The 22,641-nt window shown below is 44.1% G+C and overlaps 1 protein-coding gene across 1 annotated transcript in view; it reads right to left on the bottom strand.

Moving 5' to 3' along the window:
* adamts3 (ADAM metallopeptidase with thrombospondin type 1 motif, 3) overlaps positions 1-22,641 on the bottom strand; it is a gene marked incomplete at both ends in the record, with an annotated part of 67,316 nt that overhangs the window by 9,413 nt on the left and 35,262 nt on the right. Inside the window, 14 exons of the mRNA XM_080852754.1 lie at positions 960-1,123; positions 2,642-2,722; positions 3,194-3,272; positions 4,023-4,084; positions 9,080-9,203; positions 9,542-9,675; positions 10,509-10,684; positions 10,839-10,984; positions 11,144-11,257; positions 13,193-13,325; positions 15,445-15,588; positions 17,219-17,324; positions 21,217-21,373; positions 21,765-21,848. Of these exons, the coding sequence (XP_080708880.1) occupies positions 960-1,123; positions 2,642-2,722; positions 3,194-3,272; positions 4,023-4,084; positions 9,080-9,203; positions 9,542-9,675; positions 10,509-10,684; positions 10,839-10,984; positions 11,144-11,257; positions 13,193-13,325; positions 15,445-15,588; positions 17,219-17,324; positions 21,217-21,373; positions 21,765-21,848 (1,704 nt within the window). The remainder of the gene's footprint in view (positions 1-959; positions 1,124-2,641; positions 2,723-3,193; positions 3,273-4,022; positions 4,085-9,079; positions 9,204-9,541; positions 9,676-10,508; positions 10,685-10,838; positions 10,985-11,143; positions 11,258-13,192; positions 13,326-15,444; positions 15,589-17,218; positions 17,325-21,216; positions 21,374-21,764; positions 21,849-22,641) is intronic.

Below are 22,641 nucleotides of genomic sequence, written 5' to 3'. Positions count from 1 at the left end.
TTACAACTTCAGCAGGTCAGTATTTTGAGGGTTTTCAGCCTATTTTACCACTGTCCAGTTGAACAGTAAAACTGTCATCCTATTGGGAGAGTGGGCAGGGGGACTCCTGTGGTGATTCCAACTCTATATGAGCCTGAAGGGCCTTGCATTTCACGTCTCCATTTGTAATCCACTGTAAAAAAAATCAATTTATGTTTACAATTATGTGTATATTTTTCTACATAATACATGGTGTATGACAAGCCGGATAAACAGTGATATTTCTATGCAAATTAGGCTTATGGTTCTAACCATAAGTATGATAAAAATAAAGAAAGACTATCTCCCAAGCTCAGCCATAAGAAGCTGTACAAATTCAGCCTCTAGAAAAACACTTCCAACTAGCCTGGCATAGGCAAGTGTGTTTCCCCTGTGAACGGGGTATGGGGAGAGACGGAATGGCTTGGCGTAGTCCTCTTCCATTATTCAGCTGAATCAAGAATATAGGGCATGCCTTCAAGTGCAAGACCATTTCACGCTGTGAAACCTAATAGTCAACTTCAGTCCGGAGCTTTTATTTCTTTTTCTTTGCAACTATCTCTTTTCTCCTTCATTTGATGAAGTTCAGACAGAAAAGCATCTGCCAGGTAACCAGAGACATTTTACAAAAGAATCTTAATGACCAAAGTACACAGACCTTAAACCTGACTTTCTCCACCTAACCTCCCACAAGTTTATATTGTTATGATGGTTTATTAATATTCTTATTTATATTAGTATTCTCTAGCCTGTGGTCTTCTAGAACATAAAGCACCAGTTGTACACATTTTTATCTGAATTGACCTGATAGTGCCATCAGCAAAAAAACTAAAAAAAAAAGTGAAATGGTATGTATCGACGGGTGTTGCTAAGCAATACTTTTATTCCATATCTTCAAAACCTGCTTAAAGGCTAATTATAATCATTAAATAAGTTGTTACCAGGACGACAACAGCATCGTGCAGAGGCCCCTCAGTATGCAGCGTCTCCACGTCATCCTCAATGATGTAGTTCCATTCCACGCCGAGGTCAATGAACGTCCGTGATCTCGCCTCCTCGCCTTTGCCATTGAGAATGTAATGCCCTGTGGCCTGGTTCTTGATGGCTAGAACCAATAATTTGTTAGAGATTCAAGATCACAGAATTCAAAGTCCATCTCTATGCATTAGCCCTACCCCTACAGCCCAGAATGAATAATTGCCAAAGCCATATAAAAATGTAAGTGATGGAACTTTAACCCACCCATCTGTTTGAGACGACACAAAACGTATTATCTTTTGATTATGCCAAAGCAACACAAGGACATTGTGACATTCATGATGTCAACAGACTCTGATGAATGCCGACGTGTGTGTGTGCGCAAAGCATGACAGAGAACAGTTGAGCATTTGACTGTGTGCCGTGGGCAGTCGCTAGTTCAAATGTGCCAGCATGTCAAACACATCACCATGGACATCCATCACTTTTCCACAAATTATGACAAGACATGATAATGAGTGCACTGTGCCTAACCTCTACAGAAGCCTGAAGAGTTACACTACCATATACCTGTAAAGCACGTCCATTAAGTGTCTAGAGCAACATTAGAGCTTTAAGCAGCAGAGGTGTAAATGGTTTGAGTCGTCTAAATCTTCCAAACAGACCTGGAATGGTCTCACCTGTGACAATTGTATTCGCCGTCAAGCGATCCTGTGACTAGAATAGGATCATGACCTACTGCATATTTACAGTGAGGGTGGTATTTACATTCAAGCCTTGTTTACCATGTCCACTAAAACCAGAGCTTGATTGGACTCGGCATAGGGGGCTCTTGATGGATATTTACAACACATGAACCATACGACTATTATAGAGCTATTATAGGCTATTATGCTAATGATTATACAATTAGCATTAATTACGATACCTAATTATCACCTGAATGACCCCCTTTAAATGAGCCTCCCAATCCCAAGCAGCAAATCCAAGATGCTGCAAATGAAAACTGCTGCTTTTCAGCCTGTGTGGTACGCTGCATAGTACGGGGATTGGAGTTGATGTCTGACAAGAGGGAGGCCGTTATCGTAATTGATATCATATCGTATACTTGTGCTAATTAATCATGTAAGACCCCTAAAAAAGTTCTTGGGTTTAAGGATGGGGAAATAGAGATTATGATAATCTGGTTTTAGCGATTATCCATTATTAAAGAAATTATAATGTTTGTGATGGGGAAGATATGACATAATTTGGTCATTGGCACATATTTACATTTTGATGTCCAATCAATCCATGTTCCAAAACTGCAGGATGGTGAACCACAATCACATGCATAAAACCTCACAACCATAATAACATGCATTAAAACCCAACACAAGGTCATATCATCTTGTCATATCCTAAAGATCATATCATACAATCTTGTCTTCTATTCATGTCTGTTTACATAAAAATATATACATATATATAGTATATACACACACACACACACACACATATATATATATATATATATATATATACTGTATATATACACACACACACACACACACACACACACTACTTTGATCTATATATATATATATATATATTGTCAGATGTGTATGCATGAGCATGCCAACTCTCTCAGTGCATTGCCACTTACCAAGAATTTGAGGGGAGGCCTCATGTTCTTGAATGACCACATGTCTAGCCCCAGGAGGGATGAGAAACATCTTAAGGTAACCTTTTTGCGCGTGTGTGTGGCGGCAGCAGAAGCAAAAGAGGGTTTGGGAGAGATAATAGATAGAGGCAGTTAGTGAGCAGGAACGAGTACGTTTGTTTTGCTTGCTTTGCAGAGGTGGACATCCTCCTCTAATCGAAAGGCTCTTTCGCTTTGCTCTAACTACCAAGCGTGAGACATTACATGAGAATCTATGTTATCGGCTCCACAATCCTACTAAGGAGAGAAAGTCCTGTGGTAAACAACAACTTGACAGGTTTGCCAGCCAGTTGCATTGAATAGATGCACCAAATGACCAAATACAATACAAGGCCATTTGGGTGATTCAAAGCAGGATGGCAGAACCCATGGAGTATAAAAGAAAAAAGAAAAACAACAATGACAAGAGCATTGTGGTACAGCGGTACTAGAGCTGCAAAGCTGCCTCCTTCTGTCTACCTCGGATGTCCACCGCTCTGCAAACCCCAGACTCACCAAGCACATTCCTAAAATCCTCGCTCTCGTTCAGGAACACGTGCCGTGCTCCCTTCGGCAATGAGAACGCTCCTCTCGTCTTCCCTTCAGATGGAGAAATGCCTTTGTTATGTTTTTTTTTTTTTTTTGTAATGCTGTCTTTTCAATGGTTTTGAAATGCACACTTTTAGAGCTATCAGCAGATTTGAAAGTGTGTCCTTTTTTTAAGTGTGTGAAGGGACAGTGAATGTGCATAAATGTCTGCTGGGGAGAGGTGTTTCAGTGGTGAATTTGGACCACTATAACCCTCAGCGCCCTGATGTGTGATCATTACAGCCATTCCCTGAGAGGGACAGAGCCGTCTAGTCCGGTTTTAACTAAGGCCACACAGTATTGAGACTTGTGTGCCTCTTTATATGTGTAGGTGTGTGTGTGTGTGTGTGTGTGTGTTTGTGTGCGTGTGCGTGTGCGTGTGTGTGTGTGTGTGTGTGTGCGTGCGTGCGTGCGTGTGTGTGTGTTTGTTTGTGTGTGTTTGTGTGTGTGAGTGTGCGGGTGTGCTAGTGTGCGAGGGAGAGATAGATAGAGAGTGAGAGAGATAGAAAGAGTCCAATGTTTCTCTGTATGGTTATTTCTGATTAAAAAATAAACTGTAACAATGTATCAACTATAAAGAAAATACAGCAAGTAGTATTTGTGAGTGGAGTAAGTGTGTTTTGATTGTAAGTATCAGAGATTCTTTTGAACCTCAGTGGTGTTGCATGCTTAAGTGAAAGTGTCACACACTGATAGTCGATGGAAAGAGAGCATTACAAAATGAGGGGGGAAAAGAAAGATTAGATAACACCGGATACTTGCATATTGCGTTCTCCAACAAAGGGATTTCTTTTTGGCATCTCTTGCTTAACTGTTTTCCTGTTAAGAGAGTGAGTGGTGTGGATTAACAAAAAGAGACAGTTAGAGATGAAGCTTGTTTTGGTTTCATGCTATGAGTCAGTCATTTAAAATGCACTCCACACACACACACACACACACAAACACAATCACTCATGATGAAGTTAATGAAATTATGATGCGCTTGCCAAAAAAGAAATCACCTCACACACGCTTTAGGAAAACATCCAAGATAACAGCACAAAAAACATTCTGGAGACATAATAACAACCATACAGGTAGGGCAGAGTCAACAAAACAAACACACAAAAAAAACATCTTTCACTGGAGCATCGATCCTGCCATCTGTGTGTGTGCTAGACATTCAATTGTCCAAAGCATTCCCCAGATAATAGAGCCGCCGCCATAATAGAGGCCAATTTGGCCAAAGAAGAAACCCAATGACACAAGCACGGCACTGGCCTACAGATAGGGCATTCACAATGATCCCTTGTACCTCGCCTCAAAATAAATGAGCAATTAAAAATACGTTATAAATAAATAGATAAAAAGAATCCTGCTTTCAGAGGCGTGCCTTGGCTAATTAGAAACTCTACATCATTGTATCTTTTTGCGAACTTGAACCGTCATTTACTTCTCGTGGCAGAGCGGAGGAAAATTAATTTAGTTAGAGTGTGACTGGGTAGTAAGCGTCTCCAGCACGTCCATGAGGGTTCGGCGAATGTGTCAGCCTGAATGCATAAATTAGCGTTAATGCTTAATTGCGTAGCAGACCCTGTTTGCATTCAAATGAAGAGATGTATGTTGAGGGGTTAATAAGACTGAGAACAGTATGTTCCTTGCTCTCTGGGCATAGAATTGCCACACACACACACACACACACACACACACACACACACACACACACACACACACACACACACACACACACACACACACACACACACACACCTATACTCCTATGGATAGATGACAAAACAAACACACAGTACAAAAATCACCTAATTAAATCATCTTTTTATTAGTGAAAGCACCATTTGCATAATGCTTTAATTATTTGAATTAGCCAGTGCTCTGACTGGTCAGTGAGGAGATTACATTGTTTTTAGAGGGTGTGCTTCACAAGACACGTCCTTACTCCCTTTGACCACCTACAGCCATTTGGCATTGTAAGTGTACTTAGTGCCTGCTCTTCACTGGAGCGGGGTCAATACAGGGTGTAAGTTATCGCACACCCCACCCCACCCCTCTACTTCAGCCTTCAACAACACCACTTATGTAATGCAATGGGAATCCATAGGTCTAGTCCCTCATGCTGTACATACCCTTATTTAGACTGTGTTTATACTGCCTGGTAAAAGTGACCTAATTCAGGTTTGTTGCTCACATGTGGCACAAATCCGATATGTATTATGTAAAACACATGGAATTGGATATTCTCAGATCCGTTTCGAGTCTCATTTATATGTGGAAATATCTGCCAATGTGACAACTAAACATCCAACGTAAACAGGCAGGTTGAATATTCCCTTTTCATTGACACACGTACATCATTGAGAATGCGATGAACTTAGTTGTCTGCCTTTTAATGATATGTATGACTGTGCTCCCCAAATTTCATCAACACGTCTCCTGTCCCACGAGAGGAGACTTTGGACCATGTCTATACTAACATGGCTGATGCTTACAAAGCTACCCCCCTCCCCCACCTAGGACAGTCTGACCACCTCTCTTTGTTTCTTCTCCCGAAATACACACCACTCATCAAACGTGTGAAACCCACAGTGAGGACAGTTAAAGTGTGGCCAGAGGGAGCAGACTCTGCACTACAGCAACGGATTGAACACACAGACTGGAGTGTGTTTGCCACCCAGGCCACACTGGACTCCCACACGAGATTAACGCCTACGCCTCGTCTGTACTGGACTTTATCAACACCAACTTCAACAGTGTCACAACCCTCAAACAAATCACCACACTCCCTAATCAGAAGCCATGGATGAAGAGGGAGGTCCGCCTTTTGCTGAAGGCACGTGATATTGCTTTCAGATCAGGTGACACCCAGGCCTTCAGTTCATCCAGTGCCGACTTGAAGAGGGGCATCAAAAAGGTTGATGAGCTCTAAAAAAAAACAACTCCGACCCCCGCCACATGTGGCAAGGCATTCAGGCCATAACGGACTATAGACCCATCAACACCTCCCCCGAAACTGACGAAGCATTATTCCCTGATGAGCTTAACAGGTTTTATGTCTCAAAACATGTCTACCAACCACACTGGACCCCCTCCAATTCGCCTACCGCCAGAATAGGTGCACGGAGGATGCCATCTACACCGCACTACACTCCGCCCTTTCCCACCTGGACAACAGTAACAACTATGCGAGACTGCTGTTAATAGACTTCAGCTCCTTGTTTACACCATAATTCCCTCCAAACTAATCACAAAACTCCCTCAGTAGCTGGATTCTGGACTTCCTAACCAACAGACCCCAGTCCGTCAGGTTAGACAACAACACCTTCTCAACCCTCATCCTGAACACTAGTGTACCACAGAGCTGCGTGCTTCCTGTACTCCCTCTTCACCTACGACTGTACAGCTGTACATGGTTCTAATACCATTGTAAAGTTTGTAGACGACACAACGGTGATTGGCCTCATCAGCAACAACGATGAGACGGCCTACAGGAAAGAGGTCCAGCACCTGGCAGAGTGGTGTGCCAACAACAACCTGGCTCTTAACACAAAAAGACAAAATAACTCATTGTGGACTTCAGGAGGACCAAAGGTGGCGCACACACCCCTGTACACCTCTGTATCAACGGGACAGAGGTGGAGCGTGTCGCCAGCTTTAAATTCCTGGGTGTCCACATCTCCAAGGACCTCTCTTGGACCCTTAACACCTCACCAGCGTCTCTTCTTCCTGAGGAGATTTAAGGAGGTCCATCTGTCTCCTCAGATTCTGGTGAACTTCTACCGCTGCACCATTGAGAGCATCCTCAACAACTGCCTCTCAGTATGGTATGGCAGCCGCACTGTTGCGGACCGCAAAACACTCCAGAGGGTAGTGAAAACTGCCCAGCGCATCGTTGGTTCCCCACTCCCCACCATCGAGGCTGTCCAGCGCAAAAGATGTCTGCGGAAGGCGCGCATCATCGAGAAGGACAGCTCCAATCCCAACCACAGACTGTTTGCCCTCCTCCCCTCAGGGAGGCGCTACAGGGCCCTTCGTTCCTGGACCAGCAGGCTCAGGAACAGCTTCTTCCCTGCGGCTGTCACCCTGCTGAACTCCGCACCACGGTGATAGCCCCCCTGGCTATCCCCCTCACACTCCTTCCTACAGTGACTATATTCCCCCCTCTACCCTGACTGCCACACACCTCCCTCCAGCCACTGAACATTTGCACTAAAATTGCTCTTTATCTATTTATTTAAAATTGTTGCCCATATCCATATCCATATCCACATTCATCATATTTATATCTTATCATGTCTCCTACCTCATTTATAACATCTACTGCCACCTTCACCTGTACTTCACCTGCACTTTACATATATCTATATCACATCTGCACTATTCACCACTATTGCTGCTCATGTTTTTTACTGTTCATACAACTTATATCTTGTATCATACTATATATATGCCATTTATCTATTTTTATATTACCACTATACATATGCACATACTCTGCACTCTTCTGCTTTTGCACTTCTGGTTAGATGCTATTTAGTTGCCTTTGTACTCTGTGCAATGACAATAAAGTTGAATCTAATCTAATCTAATCTAATATAGCATTACTTTCATGTGAACAAAATGGAGGACGAAGGCTCATGCCAGTGGAGACCTGCCGAGGTTACCTGTTTTTGCAGACCTCTGAGGATGCTTTGGAAAGCAATAAACTGTACTAATATTTAGTTTGTGATTGTTGCAGTGTTGGATGGCTGGTTGTTTACTTTCATTTCAGTAACTTAACCCTCTTTTGCTCATGCAAATTGATTCAAGTGTTAAGCAAGTGTAAACACAGGTAGCGGATATGGGTCAGTTTTGAAAGGAGAGATGAACAGGCAGTCAAAAAGTCATCACACGTGGGAGACTTTCAAAAGATGCTGAATGAGGAAGATGCAGCAGAAGTCTCCTTGAACACTCAACAATCAGGCAGAGCAAGTTCACAAAAGACTAAAATCAGAAAAGGACAGCAACCCCCCACAGACACACACACACACACAAACACAGACACACAGAGACACTCACGAACACAAACACACACACAAACACACACACAAGGCCTTCCTTGACCCAGACCATTGTGTGCACCTGTGCTCTCTCCAGCTGGTGCTCCGGGGGCTTGGTTCTTCCTGATTACCGAGGACAAAAGAGGCCTGCTGTCTCCATCCTGGGTGCTCTCTCATCCTCTCAGATGGCATTTGGCTCTTATTTTCCAGTTTGCTTGACAACCCTAGCCACTGACCTTCGCTACACTGACGTGCTTTATTCCATTCCTTAGTCATTCTTTCAGAAAATTACTTATACCTTTATGTCACCATGTTCTGAGCTAAGTGTGTGTTACATGCAGAAGTAAAGGATTTCAGTAATATGCACATTAGCGTTTACCAGACAGGCCTCCTGCCACACACAGGAAATACAGCTCCCTTCAGATTTAAGTGTTAAGACAACATGTGCATGTGAACTAAATCCAACATCTACACCATTTTTTTTTTAACCCTTCAAGGTGTTGAGCAGGTGTTACCTTTCATGCTTTGCAAGGGAAAGTTAATTACATCACGTCAGTTTCAGGCTGACCCACTTGCCTTACTTCTCTGAAGGCGGGAGAGGAACATGCGCATAATGGGAGACAGAACGAAAATGTAGCGCCCCATTCGAAAACATCAATAGGCACACAATGGCAGGACCAATCCCTATGCCAGTGAGGGAGATGCCAGGTTTATGAATGCTATCTGCTCCTTGGCAGCTGCAGATTGGGGCGTTAGTAGGAAGTAAAAAGAACGGCCCTACCGGCTTTTTTAGGGGTGCGAGTGAAGGTTCCTTTCACAGTTCGACAGTGTGAGTTGTCACCTCCACACACGCCACACTTGTCCTCAACCTTGTTGGAGCCAATTTCCCGGTCGCATCCCACTTTCTAGAAAAAAAAACAGTCACGACATCGAGAGAGAGAGAGAGAGAGAGAGATTGAGTGAGCCTTATCGCTAGCACATTCTTGCTTCCAGCTGTCACATCCTGTGAAAGTGTGCAAAGTGTACCGATGTGATCTTGTGAGCACACACACACACAACAACAACTGTTGAAGTCACATTCAAGCCAAAGCGTTTCAAATCATTTCAGCTTCTGGAGTATGCTGGATAGAAATGGCGGAACGAACTGAAGTTACTGTTAAAAGGAGGCCAAGATTTACCGTTGTAAATATATTCTTTCCCTCCCACTATGAAAGGACCTTAAACAAAGGCCCCGCAGGCTTACCACACACTCTCCGCGCACGCAGATGCTGTACGGATCCTTGTAGGAGCAGCGCGTGCCGTCATGCACCAGTTGTTTCATATACGCCACATCGCCCGTCTCCTTGGACTGGCAGTACAGATGGCATCGTTTATTTGCTGAGAGAGAGAGAGAGAGAGAGAGAGAGAGAGAGAGAAAGAGAGTGAGAGTGAGCGCACAACCACAGCAACTAACCAAGTGGTTTCTAAAGTGCTGTGCACACCAAGTTACAGAGCCACATTAAGGCAGCAAGGTCATAAAGACATCTTCAGCAAGTAAAAAAATTAAATCATGTGATTAGGAATGATGGAAAGGGCCAAAATGGCAAGTGGAAGTGCTATTTTCAAACAAGCTGCTATATGATTGCCACTCTCATTTGAACCAGCTCTATGGAGACCAACTGAGGGTCCTGGACCTTAGGAAACCACGCACTGACTGAACGGAAATGGGTTCTATTCTTCTCCAGGCTCAATCTCCTGACTATGAGGCTTGCTCTGTGGGAGGCCTCCCTGCGCTAGACAGGCCTCTGGTATTAGCGTGTGCGGAGGCAGAGTGGGCGAGGGCGCGGTGATGAAAGGGAGCGGGTCAAATGGTGAATAAGCCTCGGTTCAGTGCTGGTGCAGGCGGAGGAGAAGATGAGCAAGACGCAGTGTGGCTTCTCACACTGTAGCCTCTGCTCCCCCTCCACCCCCAGACATCAGCTACCCCTTCACAATGTCTACTTGGCAATCTGTCACCCTGAATGACTCTGCGTGTGTGTTTGTGTGTGTGTGTGTGTGAGAGAGAGAGAGAGAGAGAGAGAGAGAGAGAGAGAGAGAGTGTGTGTGCCCACAAGCTTATACAAGCATTAGTGTTTGTGTGTGTCTGCGAGTGAAGTGTGTGTTTGTGATTCACTGTGTGCCTTGAAAGGCTGCAGATGATGTTCCCCGTGGGTGAAGTGGCACATACTTACTGTCCGGGTGCTCGTAGGGCAGCCAGTGGTGCTTGGTGTTCTGGAATTCAAAGTGCGCGTTGCGTAGCTGGCACTGTTGAGCCCTGAAGTCTTCAAAGTGCTTGGGGCAGTCGTCTGTGTTGCAGAGCTGATACTCATAGTTCACGCCCGGACAGTCCTGGCCTCCATACGCTGGCCTGGAACCCAAAAATAAACTTTGAGAACAGTCACAAACACCATTATGTAGTGCTTATTTTTTAGTGTTGCTTGTTTTCCTGTGTTTCTGTTTGTGCAGTATGTTCTCCCTGATAATCAGTGGTGCAAGAAAGGGAAAAAAGGGAGATGACCCACGCCGGGTTGTTGCATTGCCGTGTTCTGAAGCGGACGCCCATGCCGCAGCTCCGCGAGCAGATGCCAAATTTACTCCACGCGCCCCAGGCTCCGTCTTGCTTCACCTGGTTGGCGTTCTTCCACATGCAGTGACCTTTGTAGCACCACTGCGAGAGAAACATGATGTGTGTGTGTGGGGGGGGGGGGGGGGGGATTAAGGAGATGAAACAATAATGCCATCTTCAGTGAAATAACATGATTTCCAGCAATGCTCTCAGATGAAACACAAAGTGGGGTCAAACATCAAAGTGAAATACTGCATTTACCTTCCCAGGCGCGCACTCTGTTCCATCCAGAGGAGGTCCCTTCTTGGTCTTGCAGAAGTAGGGGTTGTCTGGGTGGCTGCACCACAGCTGCTTGCAGGGGTCATAAGTGCGAAACTGTAAAGCAAAAAGAAAATAACACAGTGGTATAACAAAAAAATACAGAAAACTTATGAACGAGGAGTAAAAGCTATAATCTCCTTCAGCGCTTGAACTCTGACCAGAACCAGATGCCCTAAATGCCCCTCCCTTTGGTTTCCCTCTAATAGTCTAGAATTGCCGCACAAGGCCTCCAGTCACCGTTAACAGCCCCATTTTGTGATGATGTGTTGACACCCCACACCCCAGGTGAGTCCAGGAGGACCATTTTTTCGAGAGGGTCATTCAGTCAAGGGTAGAATTCTGAAAGACAAGTCAACCTGCAGCCCGCTGTATCCTGATGCTGCATGGTTTGCTTACAGACCAGAAGAGAGTAAACAAGCAATTAAAATACTGATGAATGGCAGGTGCAGCGGCAAATTTGATCTGCTATGGAAAGCACTCCTCGCTAGAAATGCAATCACCTGGAAGGACGGTGGCACTTCACATGAACAGACTTTTTTTGTCCTATGACAGAGAGAGCACACTCACAAAGTCATAACGGCGTGGAGGACAGCCACCATCAAACAGTACATGCATCATTTCCGATTGAGGTCTTCCTTTCATCTTATCACCGCCCTCTTTGCAATGATTTCATTTTGGTATCTCTGTAAGAGTCTTGAGCTGTTGGACAAGTCCCTGAGAACACTTCTCTTTAATATCTGCTTGCTTTCACTGCTTCCCCACCCATCGCTTTGGGAGCCTCTGTGGTTTAGAGAGCACGCCCTGGCTTACACACAGCATTAAAGTGCAACGATGCAATGCAATGTTGCCAAAAGTCACCTATAAGCACCCTTGAAAATGTTCGGATCCAATGTCCTTATCTTTACACACACACACACATTGTGGTTTTGTGTAGTGCAATAACAACGTAGAAACCTTGATTTGGATATACACAATGATATGCAGTAGGGAATTCAGAGATGAGATCCATATTGTGTCTGCGTGAGTTAGTGAAGAAGCACTATGCCTCGAATCTGCCAGTGATTTAACATCTGGCTGTTAATGCCAAGTGTAACCCGACAGGAGTAAACCCTCAACTGTAAGCCCACAGCGCTGCGTCTGCTCAGGTGACATCACACAGCCTTTGTGAAGCGCGTACCTACACAGAAATGAATCAGGTCTGCAACAGCGTGGGGTGGCCCTGTTCAATGAATAAAACATTCACAAAAAGAAAACAGTATTACTCCTACCTCACTTGAGAAAAAACTATGCTGTAAGACTAATTACCTAAATGACGGTGCTGTGGTCTAAGTCCGGGCTTGCTACCTGACTCCTACACACTGTTACATCACTATAAACCTCAGGGCGACCCCAAGTGACTTCACTGATGAAAGGCTCATTTCATCTGTGTGGCAGCTAATGGTGTGACCAGGTTGCCCAGCTTGGTGCCCACATGTGGGAGGTCCTGATGAAGAATACGAATGTCCAGACTGCAACCTAATTACTTTACGCCGGCTGCTTTGTGGTACTGGCAGACGTAAATACCAGGTTTGTACACTCCCATGAGAAAACGTGTTTTTGAAGCTTTTTGTGGAATTGACAAAACTCCGGCAAAAAAGATTGCCCACCGTGGACAGGTAGTGCAAAGAAAAATCAATACTATGTTATCTTGGAAACGCACGGAGCTTAGGCGTTCAAGCTAAATAATCTCCCCTCTTTGGAAAATCACTTTATCGCAGGACGACGCACAGAGCATGGCTCGCCGAGATTGGGAGAGGATCTTTTTTTTTCTGTCCCTGCTCTTCAAAAGCAGCTGATCTCTTTCCAGCTAAATACTCCTCAGGGACCATAAATAAGTGGGATGCAACGTCTATATATTCAGTCTTTTTCTAAACGTTAAGCTTTGATTTAAAAAAAAATATATATATTTTCTGAAGGACAGGATCAAAACAGCCTTGGGGCTACACTTACTGATGTGCAGATTTTGTATCCCACACCGAAATCAAAGCGACACTGCTCGTCCATGGAGTAATTGATGCCGGGTAGCTCGGGAAGAGGTGGCCAGTCATGTTTGAAAGGGTCATCCAAGAGGCAGTCGTAAGAGCTGCAGAGATAAAAGAAAAAAAGGCAGAATTTCTTTAAAAGCGTACACTGTGAATTCAACAATATGCGTTTGCCTCGTCTTTGACAGGCAGGGTGCTCATGTTTCAAACATGCTTCATATATAATAAGCTACCACACCAGATGATTTACATGTGAAGTCAATTCGGCCGTCATATCGTATGTATATCAGTTCAGAAAGCAACAATAAGATGAATTTGAAGTGACGTGAACTGCAACTCAATGTCTGATGAATTGTAAGGGTAGGCACCAGTGTGATCAGAACAACAGCATGTTCAGCGTCTGTTTCCAATGTCTAAGTAGATTGCCCAATTTTCGTGCCCAATTCATTTGGATTCAAATGCAAAAAATTCAGGCGATTTAAAACCTTGGTTGAAATGCAATGGAAAAAATGTCATTCCCTCAACTTATCGTGGTGGATTTATTGAAAGACACAGACAGACTGAAGAAAGTCTCTGATAAAAGCTGCCATGACCAACGACAAAACCTTTCAAGTGACCAACGTCAATTTGTGTGTCATCCAACTGAGTTGTCACTTGCACGTAATTGCTGTGTGAGTCATTTATCATTGCCTTTAAAGGGTTGCCTTGCTGCTGGTTCAGTATGTCAAATAGATGTGCACACGGGTTAGGCTATGAATCACAGTAGTGGTTGATGCAGTACTGTTCACTGTGCAGTGATCAATGAACCATGTTTGGTGGGGATAAATGCACCGGTTGATGCAGGGAATGAGATCTCAATGAGGTTAAAAAACATCTGTCATATATCCAAACGTATAGTGCCGTTTTTAATCGATGATTAAATCGAAGATGTAATGCCGAGGTTGCCAGACAGTATTTCTTAATAACGTATCTGTTTGTGTTTCATTTTTGTTTCTTCATTTTATGCCTTTATTTACACTTTTGTCTGGACCAGAAGAAAATGCATTTTCATTTTGCCATCCAAATTACATTGGGGTCTAAAAGAATATTTCTTTATTTTTCAGCATCTGTAGCAAAATATTACACCTTTAAACAACCACATCAACAAGGCAAATCAGGTGTGTACAATTCAGCTTTGGAATGCTTCCAGCTCAACTTGGATTTAATCTGCATGTGTTATATTAATCAAATAGAGTGTTACAGGTGACTTTTATGTGGTAGTTCTCCTGGTCCCAATGTATTACCCTCTGTTTCACACCATAACAATTAATTATTCATCTCTATTATCAAGTGAAGTCTTGCCAGCATGACTTTGTGCAGCTGGAGATCCTTAGAATTTGGCCCAAATTCTGATAAACATTTCTTTAAATAGATTCGTGAATGAATCCCGCTGGGAGATTTCCCAACTTTTTAAGGGAGAATTTCTCGAGATGACGAGATGGGGTAAAACGAGGCCAAATTGGACTCCACTTATATAAACTCGGCTGCCATGCCTTTGTCTACCCATGCAGTCGACTGCTGTGGCATTTGTGCTGGTGCTCGTTACACCAATGAAACTCCGGGGCGTGAGCCCGCACAGCGATTTGATGACAATCCAGAACAATAGAGCTGTATACACTCAGCCACACTGAATGGGCCTGGCAATGGATGCGCTGCCTACCCAGCCGGCAATTTGTTTGCTTATTGATGAACCAAATCCAAATGCCAGTGGGTGACAATCGAGGCTGAAGTACAGATTTCCTGCTAGAAAAACACATGCTGGAATTAATTTTAGCCACAGGTCAGCAGGGATACATATTCATCATCTTTGAACTGACAGGTGCACTACGTGGTACCTGAATTTTCAGAACTAAAATACATTCAAAATTAATATTTTCTATTCAAGAACTATTCCAACCCATCCCATCCTGTGATGTGGTGAACAGAAAGATATGATGCGCGCGTGTGTGTGTGTGTGTGTGTGTGTGTGTGTGTGTGTGTGTGTGTGTGTGTGTGTGTGTGTGTGTGTGTGTGTGTGTGTGTGTGTGTGTGTGTGTGTGTGTGTGTGTGTGTGTGTGTGTGTGTGTGTGTGTGTGTGTGTGTGTGTGTGTGTGTGTGTGTGTGTGCATGCATACATGTCTATGCATGTGCCCGTGCGTCCATGTGTGTGTGTGAGAGAGGGTGAAAGGGAGGGGCACTCACTGGATGTATCTCTTCAGCTCCTGACCACTGCACATGGACCAGTGGTAGCGGTGGAAGGCGGCCTGCACTAGAGGGGCCATGACACTGCCCATGGCCGTCTCGTCCCCACAGCGGTTTCCCTGTCCGTCATGCTCCATGCCCAGCCTGTGGAGGTGACATTCACATGCTGTGACAAACATACTGATCGACTCTGTGGCCGTCAGGAGACTGCAGAAGTGAGTGGTTGTGCCTTTAAGTGGGTCTATTTTTGTCTTTCTCCCCGTCTCTCTATGTGTGCCGTGTATACTAAGCATCAACCTTATAGGCAGACACCAGGTAAAATGTATGTTTAGTGCATGTGTATAAGATACCTAAATAAACGCATGCAGGAATGTAGCATTGCAAATGTTCTACTGTACCGAATACAGCTGTGTGTTTATAAGATTTTTACCTCTATCTCCAACTATATTCACCAAATTATTCCATAGTATATAGTGCGTGATTTTCTTCCCTGGCATTGAAAAAAACAATCCTACAGGGTGAGCTTCAGAGAATCTTTCTGAGGAACTAACTGACCCTTTTATGCAGATAGAGAAAGTGTAGCAGCTTCTTCTAAGAACATTACTGCTGATGAGTGCATTTTTAACTGGACTGTGACATCTCTTTAAAAAAAACCGCCTCTCAGTCCCGAGGCGGCTGTAGGACTGATGTGACCGATGGGGAGACATGTGACACTAATGGTGCTCCTGCCGCTCCAGACAATTCTCATCTGTCACTCCACGAGGCACAGAGGCCCAGGGAGCTGGTGCGGAGTGGCACACAGGCTTGCGCAAACAAACACAATACGAACAGCAGATTGGACACCCTGGTGAGACAGATCTAAGTGTGGGTGGTGCTACATTCTCCAGCTCCATGAATTGCCCTGAGGACCATAAGGCACCATCAGGGATGCGATGGGTCCGACCTCCTTAGCTTAAGAAAAGGGACTAGCCCCTAGAAAAAAAGAAGTGGTAGTCCCAACGGCACACCATTACAACATTGTTCCAATTGTGTCAGAGACGGCTCATTGTGTTGCTAGGGAGGATCCTTGGGGTTGTGTTACTGAGGGGCGGAGAGACCAGCATGTTTTTTTAAGGTACTTCATCACGCAGGAGTGATTGAAATACAAATTCTAGCCTGGTCAGACAGGCTAATCCCCTTTTGTTGAACGTTTGGAGGTTGTCTGTAAACAGCTTGGGTCTCTAAACTGGCCTCCCGAGCATCCCTAATGTAACGGACTGACCTCCCTAGCTCAATGTTCTGTCCTTTCCTATTTAAGTGTCTGAAGCTCTTTCATAAACTAGTACTCTTTTTTGTACAGAAGATAGCTAGGTCACCCTGGATGAGGACAAGCACATAAATAAATTATGCAATTCAATAAAGGGGAAGAAGAACAATAGGGAGTGCATTTTCACAATCTGACAGCTTTAAGGAGGGATCCTAAAAGGTTGCCAATGTTGTTTAACATTAACGTCATTTGAAAGTCAATAAGACCTTTTCAGAGTCTTTGACATGTAAAAAGGGATTGCCGCCAAAGCTTCCAGATAAATAGAATCAGGTCATTTAGATCATTTAGATGTACCCTTGAGACATTTTCCTGAGTATTTTTTTTTTCAATGGACGAGCCAATCAACCAATCAACCAGCCAGTTTTCAACTGTTCTCCATCTCTGGTCTCTGATCTTCAATTGTGGGCGAGGTTGGTAAAATAAAAGCACAAACAGAAGAGAAAAGAAGACCAAAGGCATGCAACTTACACATGGCCAGTCTCATGGGCCACAACAAAGGCGGAGGAGAACCCGTCCTCGTGGTTCAGAGTGCAGCTGCGAACAGGGTGACACATGCCAGTGACGGGGGCGTACCCTGTGAATGGACAGAGAGAGAAGAGATGGAAAACAGGGTAGAGAGAAGAGAAAGAGAGAGAAGTGGGAGAGAGAGAATCAATCACTCAAGTTTAGGCCCAATCTCAATTCTTCCCCTTGCCCCTTATCTTCCCCCTTACCCTTGAAGTTGCGCGTTCATGTGAGAGCTAGTGGTGTCTCAATACCCATTTTGATCAAGATTAAGGGATAAGATTGAGGGCTATGGGGTTGGCAAGTCGATGCGTCACCAAGACCAAAATCGTCACTTCCGGATCCATCGCTAGCAATTTTAACATAGTAAACGTCAACATTGAACAGTTACATCAGTTTTCTAGTCGACACCCACATATTTTAGCTAATGTTTCTCCTCACCTCCACCTCATATTCTTTTTTCTTCACGGAAGCCTGAACTTTGCCTTTCAAGCTGCCACCTGTCATAACATTTACACTCACAACTCTGTTTGAAATTGTAGCGTGGCTAACGTTAGCACAAACAGCACTGGGTCCTTTTTGTTAGTCGCACTTTCATGGAGTTCATTGAATGAGATATAAAGGTCTGATCGACTCACTTTAAAATGTAGATGAATCCTCGTGGTCTCGTCTTTTCAACGAGGTGTTCCTTGCCTTCGTAACCTTAGCAGGCGTTTTACAATCCAACCGTAAATATTGGCTTTAACATTACAGTATACATTGGCAGCTGAGGAATTGGATCCGTGACGTCACACTTGCCAACCCCATATACCCCTTGGAGTTAAGATAATCCGAGACCTTACTTGCTCCTTCAAGGGCTATCCCAGAGCACACAGCGAAACCAGCACGGGAATTTTCAAAAAAACATGGCTGCTTGAAGTGAGGAATATTTAACATGAATAAAGCTATCTACACAACTATTTATATGTTTATAATGACTCGGTTTGATCTGAAATGTGCTACACGAACGATGCAGAGTATTGTAGGTCTTAACTGAAGCTTAGCTAACGCGTATGCCACCACTTCATTGGATTATATGGTAGCTTGCTAGGACTAGCCTGACTCCGTGCATATGTACAGATACATTTATTATCCACGAATTACGTTTGATATCTGTGAATGACAGCACTTGCTTTGGAGACATCGATCTGTGTACCGTCCACAAAACAATTACGACAGTCTAGTTTTGTGCTCTATACAGTCGTATATATATTTGCAACCATAATTGAAACTTTTTTTAAATCGCTAGTTTCATAGCTCATACAGTCACGCATGTCTACAGATAACTTATCCGCGAATTCTGTTTGATGTCTGTGAATGACAGTACTTGTTTAAAGACATCGACCTGTGCTTTACATGTACCATCCTGTATTATCCAGGGACGCCAAGTGACGTACCCGAAACCGAGTGGCGTCTCATTTCATAGGGGAAAGTTTTCAGCCCTTGGCCCTTACACTTGCAAGTGCTAGGGTTAAGACAAAGACAAAGAAAAAGGGCCAAGGGGAAGGGGAAGAATTGAGATTCGGCCTTAGTCATTCTACCCAATTCAGTCCATTTTCACCAACTCCCACATGTAGGCTTCTGGGACCATAGCACTTTGAATATTTGTCTGCATCGACTGGATGAGGTTTTGTGTAGAAGACGTGGTGCATGGAAGCTCGAGAGCTAGTGTCCACGCTGTCAAGGACACTAAGAGGAAGGTGTGTCCACTCTCATTATCACCCAAATGCACTTGCATTTTACATTTACATTTACATTTAGTCATTTAGCAGGCGCTTTTGTCCAAAGTGACGCTTGCGATCATTAGCACACGGGAGCAGTTCACATTCCAAGGTTCACTGAACATTTGCCAAAGATTAAGACTCGTGGACATCTGTGAAATATTACTGCCCACAGTCTAGTCCCTTCATTTATCAAGTCAAACTAAAAATAATACCCTGTCCATCCCATTTTGAAAAAAATGTCCTCTTGAGGCTTAAAATGAATTCAAATTTGATACGGCAGTTTAAAATGAAGCGAAGCGGGCAGGAGAGGTCCCATGTGGTGCTGTGACAAGCCTCTCCTTGAGGGCTGAGGGAGTTTCCAGGCTCAGCCAGAGTCCCCATTTCCGGCGCAGAGGTGAGCTGAGCTAAGCCACAAGGTGGAGGAACTGCAGAAGGTTGTATTATCCATGCAGACCTTCACCTCTCCGGATATCACTCCCGCACCGGGTTATTAATGCGCCCCATTACTGATGAAACTGATGAAATTGATTGGATCACCTCCCTCAGTCCTCGGCTGATGGAACATTTTCCCTCCCTTTGTCCACCCACTCCCCCCACCTTCACACCTTCTAGCGCGTGAGAGTTTAATTAAAGGGCAGGCCTCCCAGACAGAGCGCGCACCTCTCTTGTGTATTACCTATAAACCACGGAAACGCCCACACAACGGGATCTTTATGCTTGGGGAACCAGGACAGTGAAGCAGCGGCGCTCCAGGGAGCTCTAATCTGGTGCGACAGCAGGCTCTCAGACCAGCATGTCTACAGCAGGCTAGAGTGGACTAAAGAGACGCTGAAATCATTTGGCTTTTTCCAAGTGAATGCACTATGTCTCAGGAGAGACATTCAGATTTTTTTTTTTGCTTTTTGTAGTGGTCTATGCATGTGTCATTTCTCCTTGTAGCTGTCTACACTAGTTACCGAAAAAGCCAAGTCTGAAATCCCCTAGCGCTTCATGTAAAGAGTGTGTTAAATGAAGAACCATTGTAACAATGTAGTCTATAGTTGGCGGAATACAGACACAAAACATGCTACAGGTTGTACGTAATCAAAAAAATACAGTATCTACTGCTGTATCAATTAAATGCAATAAAATAATTATCAATGAATAGTCATCATATGTAGGCTACTCGTGACCGTGCCTATCAGATATTCTTTTTTAAACTTAGTATATTACTCTTGTTCAAGTCCGCTCAAAGCACTGATGGCTTATCCAATGCACTTCATACTACGTAGATCACTGTATTACAGCTTTATCTGCACAAACATCAAAAAGTTCTTTAAAATAGATGTTAGTTAATTACAATGTTCATTTTCTTCCCTGTCCCTGAAGCTGCCTTTTTCCTTGAAAAAAAAAAAAAAACACAAGAAATACAGAAACACCTACTGCCTGTGAAAATCAGTGCATTGAGAGTCATGTCACACTGAACACACCCCAATCAACCAGATAATGGTCACAATCTAGCACATAAGTGAACAAATAATATGTTGCCAGGAAAAAGAATACCATTGGGTGATGTACTGGAGCAGATCTTTTCTAAAAAGATGATTTCATGCTTGATTGAACCATCACTAGCTTATGAAGTGGCCTCAGCCGAAGGATTCTCTCAGTATTATCCAAAGGCTGGCCGCCTGGCCCGAATGCAGTCTATTATGGCCATTTACTTGGGAGGAATTACCCAGTCCTGATTGGTTTGTCTAGGGTTGGTGTATATAATTCTCAATTTAGTTGAATGGATATAAATCAAGAAATTGACCTGAATACACCAATGAAAAACACATCATGGTCCTGATGATTTGCCACTGACTGTAAAAGAGGCCAAATGGCCCAGTAAAAAGTGTAATTGAGTATTCATAAAGGATTTCTGCAGATTTCTTTATCTTGGAACAGATTTCGCTCCAACGGAAGCGTAAGAGTTAGCTGGGATCTGGGTAGTGTTTGTAAGCTCCTGCGTTTGTCAGCATCTTCACAATTACTAGCTTCTTCACAGCATCACATAGCTGACCTACCATAATGGCCACTGAATTCAACGCTTGTTTATATCCCCATCTAGTGTTTTCACCAGTGGACTCTCCCCTCATCCATGTGAGGGGGTGAGGGTGTGTGTGATGGTTCAGCTTGAGCTGTCAGGTGAAGCAGATGGGTCAGTGATTGATCTTTCACCTTGCATGCCGGTGGGTCCGAAGCCTTGGCGGGTGAGGAAGATGGCGTGGTCATGGTGCTCGGAATGTTCCGTGTTGTCCTTCTGCTGCACGTGGGCCCAGCGGCAGACATTCTCCAGGCTGCGTGACGGGTTGCCTCTCTCGATGAGGCTAATGGACTGACCGAGACAGAGGAAAAAGGAGGGTGAAAAAATGACAAAATGTCCAGCCGCATTAGTTGATTAACATGCACATACCGTGAGCTAGAGAGTTGTTCCATGTGACCCAATTTTCATCACATGAAAGGGGACACACTGACTCCACTTCTTAGGAGTGCATATGGGCTACAATGTACTCCCTTTACGTCAAAATGTTGCTGATCTTTGGGGTGCTGGTGTAGTACTCAAAATGTATTGTTATTGTGAACCGTTATTATGTTAAAATGTTTGAGGTTCGTGTCTTTAAAACATTTTAACCTCTATTGCACAAGATACCTATACATTTAATTTTAATACCAGCCAAGTGCATCAGTAGACTCCTTATTAAGGTGAAAGTCATTACCAGCCTTACCTTTGAGTAGCCCAGCATGATCATTCTCACCAGGACCACATTGATGTGAATACCCAGTGACTCATCGTGGTAGATTTCATTCACCTGCAAAATCACATAAAGGGGACCACTTCAAACACACTTCTTGCAGCAGGAGAGAGCGGAGATTCGATAGCAGGAAAAGCAATTCACATTTGTTGCCACCCCTGGAGGACAACGCGTTTATAAATAAACAATGAATCAATAAATTAATATATAAAAGGGGCAAGCGGACAGCGGTTTCCGTGTCAGCCCATCCCATGACACAGAGTCGTCTGTTCCTTGGCCTTGTCTTTCCACAATTCCCCAGCTGTTTTTTTTTTGTCCGCATTAAAGCAAACATAGACAGATGGAAGAGGAAGCTCGCTTTGACCCCGTTGCTATGGACCTGGAAGCAACATAAACGTGACAAGAAGGACAATTTTTTCACATGTGAGTGAAGAAGTTACAGTGGGGGGTGGGGGGGGGGGGGGGGGGGGTTAGTTCTATCTAATCCAACGTATTATTACAGCTGAGGGTAGGGCAGCTTTCAGACTAATGGAGCAGTGTATGGGCTTTTCTCAACTCGTTCACTCCAAGGCAGTGCAGGCAGAGTACTTCAATTCAAACTGCCTTGTTAAGACTTGGAAGACATTATTACGTAGCCAGATGCTTCATGTAGCAAGAAATCAACACTCTAGTTTGTGATTCTTACACCCGTTTGGTAGATAGCCTAGCCGTTCCTCTTCCTCTCTTCTCAAAATCAATTATCCAATTGCTCACTACACAGCCTGAGTCTGAAGTTGCAGAGGGAGCGCAGCGGCAGAGAAATGATCACATAGCAGTGTGAAACAGGAGGCCAAGGATCAGGAAACGCATT

This window comes from Sprattus sprattus (genome assembly GCF_963457725.1).
Source record: "Sprattus sprattus genome assembly, chromosome: 15".
NCBI classification, from domain to species: Eukaryota; Metazoa; Chordata; class Actinopteri; order Clupeiformes; family Clupeidae; genus Sprattus; species Sprattus sprattus.
The sequence above is the reverse complement of the archived record's forward strand: the minus strand, read 5'-3'. Positions and strand labels throughout refer to the sequence as shown.